This window comes from Plectropomus leopardus, chromosome 21, assembly GCF_026936395.1.
Source record: "Plectropomus leopardus strain MGB_pleo_1.0 chromosome 21, ASM2693639v1, whole genome shotgun sequence".
Taxonomy (NCBI): domain Eukaryota; kingdom Metazoa; phylum Chordata; class Actinopteri; order Perciformes; family Serranidae; genus Plectropomus; species Plectropomus leopardus.
In genome coordinates, this window is record NC_142196.1 from 17,826,887 (window position 1) to 17,838,927 (window position 12,041).

Genomic DNA, 12,041 nt, shown 5'->3' on the forward strand with positions numbered 1-12,041 from the left:
TGCGAGGGCAAGGCTACTCTCGGGCTAACCCATTTCCTTCACTGCACCTGAGGCTAAACTTCATTATGATATAATGAAGTCAAGCCACACATGAACATGCTTGATTAATTCCACTGGAAATGCAAAAGAGAGTGCACAGAGGGAGTGTTGAAATGGACTGGAATACAGCGGAGGGGTTGGGGGGGAAATGAGAGAAATGGAGAGAGGAAAGATATACGCAATGTATGGATGGCAAGGTGAGAGAAACTTTGAGTTATTGCTCTTGTGATGGAAATGAATGGAAAGCGATCGCTAGAATACAAAGTAGCAGCTCTCCATCTCTGAATGGACGCGCACAAACACACACATGGACCTGTCTACCCACGGAGAATGACGGCATTACCATCAAGCCCTACTCCAAGCTCGGAAAAAGCCCCCACCTCTTCCATTGCAATGTGCGGCTCTAGCCGGAGAGAGGAACTACTGTTGCCAAGGTTATCGACTGAGGGAGTCAATAATGTTTGATCAAAAAAACATTCAGCCACAGCCGGGTTGCCTCAGCACAGCAAACACGCAGACAGTGATGGATGGATACAAATGACAGTAACATTCGCACGCCTAATGGAAAATTGAGTCCTCAGAATATAAGCACCAATTAGCAGCATCCCCTTGTGAACATTAGTCCATTCATCTCTGGCCCAAGCCAAACTGTAGAGGTTTAAATAAGAATATAAATAGTATCTGCTTTGCGCCAAACTGATGCAGCTGTTTGGAAAGACACACTCGAACTGGGATAACTTCACTCTGGATTCTTCATCTGATAACATGTTTGTTTTGTTTAATTTAAACAGCTGCACATTCTCACAAGCCAGCATCAATCTGCAGAAGTTTGAAAAGTTGTCATACATTTAAATCTCATGTTAATGCTGCTGCAAAAACAAATGTGTCATCTTAAGTGAAGCTACACTTGGACTGATTAAACCAAGCTGTCAAAACAAGCTTCAGTTTGAACAAATGGGAAAGATGTTATAGAGTGGGGGGAGTAAAATTGATTATCTGACAAACATCTATCATTTCATTTAAGGTCGCTCTTAATGTAGCTCCATCTGTTGTAAAAGTTGCTCTGTCAGAGTTTGATTTGGTGAGTTTGGAGGTCAAAAACAAAAATATACTGCTCCTTTGGGAGCTTTTAGGCTTCAATTACAAGACGTTTCCCCGCTGAGCGCTGAGAAACATTCAAATCAACCACCAGCAGAAAGTCTTCTGTGTATCGGTCTATTTTCATAGTTCCCTTGTCGCCTAACCTTGCAGAAAGGCTCCACAATTAGTCTCCTGTTATGGAAAAATTAATTCCAAGCAGCCCGTTCTATTCATTAGACTGTAAAGAGAAATTCCTTTGGACTTATTACAGACTTTGTGTGGATACAACAGCAGGATTGTTGTGGCAATGTATTTTTCTTTGAAGAAATCAAGGGCAGAAGTTTGAAAAGAGCATACAATCGTAGAAATCTCATGGTCAAGTCGATTAAGCTGTTATACAAAATTACGCTTACATTTCAATGCCTGAGCCTTTTTTGTCTAATGGGCATGTGGCTCAACCTCATGCCAACAAGGCAGACAAATACCAAGCAAATCAATCTAAATCAAGTTGGCCAAGTGGAGACCTGTTGAGGTGCATTAATTTGCGTAGTCAAATGACCACAGTGCTAATAGGAAGCAATGCAAAAACATGTTTTGTTGAAGAAACACTTTAAATGAACAAATCAGAAATGTCAAGCAAATATATACCTCCTTAACACAAATATTTTTTACTATACAAATTGAAAAACATATTTGAAGCATTAAAAATTGAAGTTTTGTGCAATAAATTATTTCAAACTGGTCATTAGATTATGTTTAAGCACCAGTTACAGACATGACTTATGCTCTTTGATACAAGAAGAGAAAAAAAACATGAAAAAGATAAGAAGACTAATTGAAGGGGGGGCTACATACTAAACAGTCATTTTGAGATGCCAAAGATAGCTGTGTTGTGACAAAATAACATGACCACCAGCTCTAATAGCTGTAATAATAAACTTCCTGTCACCGTTCAGCGGATGTGGGCATCTGATAAGAGTTTGTTACTAAAATAAAACAATGCGGTCTTGTAGGCTGGTTTATCTCACCATTTCATCATTTCTGAGGTAGCAACAGTGACGCTTCAAATGTTAAGCATGCTCTCGCATTGCTGGAAAACTCAGAAATCGGTTTTATTTTAGAATTAATGAAGTCCGGGCTGCAAAAAATGTCATTAAATTCATAATGAGACATTTCGTATGATTACAGAGTTTGTTTAATGAGAGCACGGGCTGCAAAGAGAAGAAGAAAAACTGTGAAACAAACCTGTATGACTTTTTCCTCTCCGGGTCTGTAGTAGTGAAATGCTTAGCGCTCAGTTGATATCATTCTTTAAAGTTGCGGCTACTTACGAGGCGGGCGACGCACACTTCAAATCACCGCCGACAGCATTTAAACCGAAAACAGCTTCTTCAAACCTCGACGAAGATCTCTATCAAGCAAACTCACTCGATCTTCCCATTTCTAGCTCCTAGGTATCTAGCCAGCTAGCCTGCTAGCTGCTGAAATAAACAGTTGGGATGTCGAGTCTTAACTCTTCATATACCGGATCTTTCCGACTGGACGACGCGGTCCTCCTCACAAAGGACAACAGCGTCCGTGTTGTGCGTTAACGTCCATGTCTGTCCGCTTATCATGGGTCCCTTTGTGGAGACGGAATTGGCTCTTTTCCTCTTCTCTCGGGCAGCGGCTCACTCCTCTCCAACACCACAATGGGTTCTGTTTCGACTCTTTTCAACACCAGCCTCTCTGCCCTTTACGACACCCGCTGGCGCTTTACGGCAGCGGTTGCTAGGCGATTATTCTAATATTGTCTCGTCTGGAACGCCGCCCCCAGTGCAAAGTTTGCCCAAATGTCTATTTTTTTCCTCGCTGCTTCCGTCAGTCTAAAAGCAACATTTGATGGAGGATAATAACAAAATTTTAAAAAATAAACTTTGACTCAGATGACCATGCAGTGTAACTTTATGTGATCAGAAAAAAAGAGGGAAAAAAAGCTAAAGTGCAAATGGCAAATTAATCCTTTGAAACCTGCATTTTCAGACACCTTTTCACAAACAATTTGACACCTTTAAACCTGAGCAGATTGCTTTTTAAAAAAAGTTACAAAGTGGCAAGAAAATTTCATGAAAAACACCGTTTTCAAAAAGAGGGAAATGAACCAAAAAGGGAAAATATCCAGAAAACGATATTTATAATTGTATAACTTTATATTTCAAATTATGTTACAGAAAAAAATGAATAAATAGGTATATTTATCTTTTTGATTTTCACAGCACATTTTTAGGTCATTTCCTTATTCATTTTTTTATTTATATAAATATTTATGTATTTACTTTTTTAATGTATCTATTTATTTATTTTGCTTATTTTTGCTTTTTTCATGTAATGTTTTTTGTAACTTTTTTATTTGTTGCTATTTTTTTGGCCATGTCTTGTTAAGTTGCTCATTGCCTTCTCCCTATGTTTTTAAAAGAAATCAGACCAATTGCTCAGATTTATACAAGTTAAAAGAATATAAATGAACAATGTAAACACAATATTGTTCATATAAAGAAATGCTATAAAAATCGAATAGACACCACATTATTATTGGAGTGCTTCACAGTAAGGGTAAATCATTGCCATGGAACCATAAATGAACTAGAATCAGACGTGTGAGCATCAAAATTGCACTGAATCCATAATTATGAGGAGACCATCCTGCAAAAATAATTGAGACAAAGGAGATGCAAAGATCATAAATATTTAATTGGGTTGTAAGTCTACGGCAGCTTTATTTAGAACCAGCACCTGCTTTTCTTTATCAGACAGCATAATCGGTTGAAAATTAAACTTGTCTATACACAAGCAGCTGCATGTGTAATAGGACCACAGGGCCTCATTCAACCCTGTTAAGTTCAGTGTTTAAAATTTGTTGCCCAGGGGCAGCACTTTTTGACACACAGGCCTACATATAGGTTTTTTTTATTTTATTCTATTTTTTTTTTTTACATTTTTGTTAAACAATGGAAGTAAGCAAAATAACAAAATAAGCCATTACAACCAAACGACTATACAATTAATTACAACTAATTAGGGCCCATGACTGATTCACTTAGAGCTTAGGGACAGAGTGGAAATTTAATGTCCCTGCCTCTTGCAGTGAACTCCTACGAGCTCTGCGTGCATTAGTTTGCATTCACTGCCATCTGCTGGAATTAGAGAGGCTGACACCCAAAGTAAGATGCATTCAAATACTTTTGGAAATACTGGAATTATTTAAAATCATAGAAGACATAAAGTGATGCGCCGTGTCTGTCGAAAATCGAGATTTATCTTGTTTTTCCATGCCTTGCAGGCAATAATTTGGCTTTCTGACTATGATTGTTTGACCTTGACCATTTGTTATGTGTATGTTGCATGGCCTTTACATTACTTTAAGCACATATTTGTTAGCACCGTGGCAAAACTGCAGCAAGCTATCTCTTGATTTCTAAAAACAGAATGAAAATACAACAAAATATCTTTACTAGGCCCTTCATAGTCAATTGTTTTTTTCCTGTAACTAAGGCAAACACTTGTAGTGTAATCCCCGCCCCCCCACGCATGACAAAAAAAGCTGAGATTTCCAAGCAGCCCTAAAGGCAGCAGGGGCTTTTGAGCGCTGCTGATGCGGATGTTGCTGCTGCTGAATTGAATCACAAAGGAAAGCACTTGTTTCCGAAAAGTTTGCCCTCGGCTTTGAAGATGTCGCGTGCTGTGAAACAAAAACAAGAGGGTGAAACATTGTCGGCACTCGTAGCAGTTGGCTTGGCATTTGTAACTATTCTCAGTGTGTGGAAGTTAAAAAAGTTCAAATATAGGTTTATAAATGAAACTGGAGGGGCAATGTTTTATGGTAAGTAGCCTCAGTTAATTCAGACAGGGCACGGAAGCCGTTATTTAACAACACTTCCTGAGCTCACAGTCGAAATGATATACCAAAATGGTGATAAAACGAGGCCAATTTCGGTCACAATTTGTCAAATTTTGGGCCTTGGTGGGAATGTGGTGACAACATTATTTAATTTATCTTTATTTGTTTTTTTTATGATTAAAGCGGAGTTTTAAATAGTTTATTTTTACGTCGGAAATTCAAATTTGACAGCTAGCTTACTAGCAATGGGATGTAAGTTAGCATTGTAGGCTTTAAGGACATTTTTAAAGGTATAATACAAAATATATTTTTTTAACCTGACAAGCCTGTCTGTAGGTGGTTGTTTGGCAATATGTTGACATTAGTGGAAAATACTGCAGAATGTCTTAAAACTCCATGATCTGATTTCTTTGAGTGCCTTTAAGTCCACTTTAAAAGACAGATTTGTTGGGTTGTCAGTGGTCAAACAGTGTTTTAGATGTGTCTCTTTTACCCGACTTTGTTCCTTGGGATGAAATCTATTTTTTTATGACGTGAAGTTTATTAAATTTCAACTTTTTCAACAACACAAACCAAATCATAGATAACATACTCCACAGGAACACCAGACATGAGAAAAAGAAACAAATTAAAACAAATAAGGTAGATAAATAGTAAATAAGGATTGAATAACGGCAAAAGACAAAACAACAAATACACAAAAGCACTAGTGTGATAGTATTGTAACAGTGTCCACAATCACCAACATCCACCCTCCTTTATTCATGACCATCCCAACATGAGCTGTACACATTACAAACAAGATGTCTCTGCATGTTCACAAATATCCACAACTGGATGAAATATTTTGAAGCATGGTCTATTCTTATTTTCTGTGACAGTTTAAACACTGGCTCTAGGACAGGGCCATCCACATTTTCATCTTGGTCACTGTAGTTTTCCTACGTGCTTGGCACTGCATAGAAGTTTCAGTTGTTAGCAGTCTCACTACAATAGACATGTAAATAAAAATGACATTGTACTTAATCTTTAAATTTAAGCTATCGTTACAGCAAGTAGGGTACAATACTTTCCAGATAGCTCCAGATGCCATCAACCAGCGAGCAGAAGGCTATACTTGATTTTTGCAGTAATATAAAGTTTGCAGTTTCACCCATGTTTCATCACAATTGCAACATGTTAATCATTTACACATATGTGGAACACTTGTGTGCTTGTTGTGGGCTTCTTGTCTTTAAATCTTCTATGGGATATTTTAAAAAAGTTATATTTTAAGTTTTTTTCATCGCAGTAACTATTCTGCTGTTGATCTTGTCCAGGACTCCCCTGAAAAAGAGTTCTCTGTCGAATCTATCATGGCTACGTAAAGGTTAAGTTAAAATTTAAATGACATTGGACTCAACCTTTTAATTTAGGCTACTGTTTTGAATCCCTTTATTTCCCAGTTAGTGCACACACGTAGACATTATGGACATACTAACAAATGAAAAAAAAAGCAGAAATAAATGTATAGACGTTACTGAATTACAAAACATAAAAGGATACAACTAAGTAAAAAACAGAAATAAAAAAGTTGAAAAAGAAACAGACTAAATTCAAATTAAAGAAGAAGACAAGGGAAAGGTGAAATAGAAAGCCAGAGGAAGGGTGGAAATATAAAGAAGTAAAGAGACAGCATACTCTTTGGGTATGGATGCAATTTAGGATACTATTACACTGAGTACAGTACAGTCTGGGTGTTTGCAGGTCCTTAAAATGTGTGAAAATGTAAAAAAAAAATTTTATATATTAGGACTTAACATTCATTAAATAGTCTTAAATTTGAATTTGTGAGGTCTTAATTGTCACATAAATTTCATCAAAATGTATTCATCCCTCTTTTTTTTGTGTGTGTGAAAATGAGTCAGTTTCCTCTGCGTGAAAGTCCATATTTCTGATGTTAAAAATCTTTTAAATTGCTACATAACCGACTAAACCTAACACAGCCTTTTTACTTTATACTTTTACTTCTCTTTTGGCATCATGCAGATTAACCTGACTCACTCTGATAACCATTTTCTCACCTCTGACCAGGATCACATATATTACCTTTATTCTTACCTGCATGTTTGAATGAGAAAAGATGGTTTGTCCAAAAATGAGTCTTAAATTTGGTCAAAGTGTATCCTAAAAAGATCTTAAAAAGCATTAAATCTATATGTCTTACACTTGTAGACACTGCACTTGCCAGGTAGCTTCAGATATCATCAGTCAGCGAGCAGTATGCTTGATTCATGCAATATTTAAAGACTGCAATTTCACCCATGTTTCATCACTATAGCAACATGTAATGTAAATCATTTTCCCAAATGTGGTACGTGTCCATATTATAAGGCTCCTTGGCTTTTTATCTTCTGCAGGACTGTTCTAATAAGTTAAGTTGTATTTTTTGCATAACAGTAGCTGCATAATGATGTGGTTTTTTTTCACAACAGCAGCTTTGTCTTTCTCTTTCCTCTGCAGGCATGCTTGTGGGTTTAACAGTGAAGTATTTGTCATTTGACGGAGCAGAACATATGGACGACATGGACACTGTGTGCAGCTGTGGCGCTCTTAACAGCACTCCTCACATCTTGACTGTGAACATCACACCACACTTTCACTGTTTCAGACATGTTGGGAAAGTCAGCCAACGATGCCCAACAGTCTCAACCCCTCACACGGTAACTATGGCAATGTGATTTGACCTGCACTTCAAATACACGTTACAAAATTGAATTATTTATGTGGCTAGCTGCAGTTTGTGACACAACATAGCCTCTAATGGAAAGTGAAACAACTTGTCTCAATAAAACATTTGCTTTAAAAAGCTGCATAATCAATATTGCAGGGGGAACATGTGAAAACAAACCACACCAAACAGGATGTTTCTTTTCCTCTGATGTAGTTTTTTTTTGTCTGAAATAACAGTTTTTTTCTTCATTGTATTTCCTTTGATCACATCTATATTCTCTCCCTTGTGTGTGCTAGGTATTTACATCAACAGTCTCCTCTAATGGTGCTCGGTTATTGGTTTTCCACTAAATTACTTGCATGGTCTGTTTGTTATTAGGGAAGCAAGAGAGTGGTGGAACAGAAAGAGAAATAGGGCAACAGAGCAATTTAACCTATATTAAGGATTTATTAAGGAACAGATAGGGGAGATTACATTTTCAGGTGTGTGGTGCGGACAAGGGGGAATTAGAAGACAGCTTAACACAGAAACCAATAAACAGACTAGATACATGGACTCTCGTGGAGTAGATAAAGCAACACAGAGGAGCTGATCAATGAACAAAAAAGGCTTTATACTCACATTTCTCTAAAAGTATGTTCCTGCCAAAAACTGAAGACATAAACAGTGTGAATACAATTAGAAAACCTTTTTTTCCCCTTGAAATTTGACTAGTTGTATGTTTACATGCAGAGTTCCCATAATGGGGTACTCCTGCAAGGGATATTGGTGCTGGATTGCTCTGCATTGCAGAAAAGATGTGAGATAGTTCATCTCAACAGGCACTGCAGCGTTTCCCCCTTACACTGAGATGGCCATCTTAACCTGTGACACAGAACACTGTAATGGATGTGTATATCTGCCGTCTGTTATAAAGTGGAGGGAACTGTGACACTGTGAACAAATATTCTGTATCACAAAATGATGTGCAGACTGTATATCAACACCGTTTTCCTAATGTAGTAGAAATGCACCGCTGCTTATGATTAGATGCTGAGAGTTTAATTAGCACTTAGCCATTATGTTTATGAACCATGCTGGCTCAAACAAAGGTTTGGTCGGGACAGATGTTGAACTGTAATTTGTTTTTCACATTAAAGAGATCTAACAGCATTTTGTTTATGTAAGAAGCATAAAATTGAACCTTGATGCTAATCTACGTTACACTTCAATGTAAAATAATATAATAAATCTAATATATGGTATGGTTTTACAGAGTATTGGTATGTTAATGTTCTGATAACTGCACTGATAACCGTACGCTAATTAACGTACTTTAAAAAAGATTTAAAAAACAATATCCCCACCCCGCCCCGAAAATGTTTTCAGCAAAATATTTTACCTGCAAGAGGTGTTTTTGTTTTATCAAATCACAGTATATTTGTTTTATTTCTTGTCTCTAGGGTGCAGCAGGAATAATTTCACAACTGGACCTTAAAGCTGGTGTAGGCCATTTTATTTTGGTGGGCAGTAGGCAAAAAACCCATAATAAAATTTTAGCATATTGTAATTGATGTGGTCTGAGAGAAAATTAGACTTCTACCCCTCCTTTTGACTCTGTTTTAAACTTTTAGAAAGTCTAGCCCATGCAGGAGACTTTGGCCAATCACAGGTCATATCAGAGAGAGGGCGTTCCTGTTCGCTGTTACAAATGCAGATGAGTACGCATGTCCCTTTGGTGAAAGCTTGATTAAAAGGTAGAGAAGAAAATTGTTGTTTAGTGGAAAATAACAGCTTCGACTGCAAGGCAACCCAAAAAACGAAGACAGTCAGCAGCTCCAGCAACAAAATCCACCCAGTGCAAACCTCAGCTCCCGAGGCCTCAACTGCTCACTCGAACAGTGAACCTTCTGTTGCTGCTATTACAAAGGTTAGACCCAACGCTGCTGCTGGTCGAATTTCAGCTTAATGAAGGTCTGTCTTGAGAGCTGCTGCGTGCTCTCCCCCCAGCGAAGCAATCCACAGTGACAGGGAGTGAGGCGGCAGGACCTTGGAGTGGCTACCCAGATAATTCTAGCCTCATTTGTGGTCTGATAAACAGAGAGAGAGAGAGAGAAGAGGGAGAATAAGAGAGAGAAAGGGGGTGGGGGGCATCTCTATAATGAAATAAGATTAAATTATTTAATGCAAGGAAACCAGTAGGTTAGTGTGTGAAGCGTGTGCATATACTCGTGGTTGTCTAGTTGGAGGAGCTTAGACAGAGATGTCAGAGCCATAGGAGGAGGGTAGATTGTATAAATTCTGCTGTTTTTTTGCCTTTTCCAGATTCCTTCCTACACCAGCTTTAGGCCAGATACTGCAGACTCTTTGCAGCAATATTGCATTATAAAAGAAATAAGTCAGAGACTCTAATATCACTAAGTAGAAGAGCCTAAGCCTTGACATGGGTCTCTGGTTGTCTTAACTATTATTACTTTTTCTCTGGCTTGCTTTCATACTTTGGTGGTGCTATCGGGAGGATTTGTCATATCAAAGAAACCAACCAATGAACCACAGACTCAGCCACATGATGGCAAACAAGCACAAGAGGATATGGAGTGAGCATATTTGAAAATGTATTTCCTAATCTCAGAGCGATCTTTCAACCAGAGAGAAAGGGAGCAAGTGAACCATGAACCTCGCAAATCATCCAGGCCAAGTGTAACTCCTCACTAATGGCTTGGACTCTTTGGCCCCTTTGAATGCTGGGGTCTCATTAGCAAACCAGCAGAGGCTACCACAAAGGCCATTACATCGGTCAGACCATTCTGTGTAGCCTTCACGCCATTAAGTCTGATTCATACGGGGACCTAGCAGGGGGAGATAAGAATTTCATTGCATTACTGGGTCCATTATGTGCCACTGGGGAGTAAAGCATTAAAGTTTGTGGTCTGATTAAATTTAGTGCTGCTCAGCTGAAGAGGCAATTAGCGTATACAACACACCTCCATCCTGGACTCTGTGGTGCAGGTGGCCCTTAGAATAAAACCACTAGCATATGCATAATTTATTGATTACAGTGTCTATATTAGTCTCTGTTATGTCATTTTGTATTTGTCTCGCACTGCCTGCACAGATGAAAAAATACACATATATTGTGCCGTGTGGGTAATTGCAGCTGCAAAAAAGTAATTTATATTGAGGCGGGTGAAAGGAGCAGAAAGATAGAAGCAATTTGTAGCTCTGGCAACCATTTCAAGTGTGAATTACTGAAAAAAAGCATGATGGCTCTCCAAAATCTATAGGTGCCTTTCGAGCATCAGATATCTAAATTAGAATAATGTATGCACACATACACATGTGTAAATGTTCACTAAAATGCAACATGTTCAGGAAATGGGACATACAGAGGCAGCCCTATTTTCATTTGCCCAAATAATCATGCTACTCGGACTGCTTCAACATTATTTTGTTTAAAAAAAAAGAAAAAAAGTCTGTGACCACAGTCCTATTTCAGCCTCACCACCACCACATCTCTGGAATTTAATTGAAGTGAAATTTAATTTTGAGCTATGTAATGAGACCTTGTGGGATGTAGGATTCGGGGAAAAAGTGGCATTATTTTGATCTGAATTGAATATCACTGCCGTTTGATCCTCCCAATATACCCACAATAGACATAAAAAGGATTCAAGGATGAAGGACATGAAAGGCTACCTATCTGAGCGGCTTGTGTTGCATCATATTGGCTGGGATGAGAAACAGACAGAGAACGTGCACAGTATGTTAAAATACACCTTGCACTCTTGGTTCCTGTTTGTTTTGATGGTAATGTAGGTTGTGATCTGCAGCTCCGATCTTATTTAATGTTAATCCATCTATTGTTTCGACACGTGCGACGATACTGATGGTCTTTGCTTATTCTCATTGTAATGAACGCTGGGAGCCTCTGTGGTGAGCACTGACACAACTAGTTAGACTTCTCACTTTGTATTATGCTTTGCTTTAATCAGTGGAGGAAGTCTGAGTCAGGGTACTTGGACAGAATGCTAATGCATTACACAGTATTGTATTATCAGCAACTGAGGGCTCTAAGCTGATCTAATGCTCCATCTAGTGGCCCTAGTGAAGGTTCAGAGTTTGATGTTGGAAGAATTTGCAGCATTTCTGAATAAGACAAACACTCAGTAACATGGTTGATAATTTTATGCCTCTGTGCAGGCGATAGCCGTAGCCCGTATTATAGCCTGTAGCATTATATTTACTAGTTGTCCATCCGCCTGTCCCATTCTTGTGAACGCATTATCTGAAGAGCGCCTTGAGGGAATTTCTTGAAATGCGGCACAAATCAACAATGGACAGATTAGGTTTTGG

At 38.3% G+C, this 12,041-nt stretch overlaps 2 protein-coding genes across 2 annotated transcripts in view; one reads left to right on the plus strand and one right to left on the minus strand.

The window, feature by feature from the left end:
- Positions 1-2,845, minus strand: part of dipk2ab (divergent protein kinase domain 2Ab) — a 29,641-nt gene extending 26,796 nt beyond the window's left edge. The window contains exon 1 of the mRNA XM_042510648.2: positions 2,365-2,845. The gene's annotated coding sequence lies outside the window, so the exon portion shown is untranslated. The remainder of the gene's footprint in view (positions 1-2,364) is intronic.
- Positions 2,846-4,773: 1,928 nt separating this feature from the next.
- LOC121960796 (sodium/hydrogen exchanger 9-like) overlaps positions 4,774-12,041 on the plus strand; it is an 83,269-nt gene continuing 76,001 nt past the window's right edge. Inside the window, exons 1-2 of the mRNA XM_042510656.2 lie at positions 4,774-4,978; positions 7,499-7,698. Coding sequence (XP_042366590.1) covers positions 4,828-4,978; positions 7,499-7,698 — 351 coding nt within the window. The 5' untranslated portion in view covers positions 4,774-4,827. The remainder of the gene's footprint in view (positions 4,979-7,498; positions 7,699-12,041) is intronic.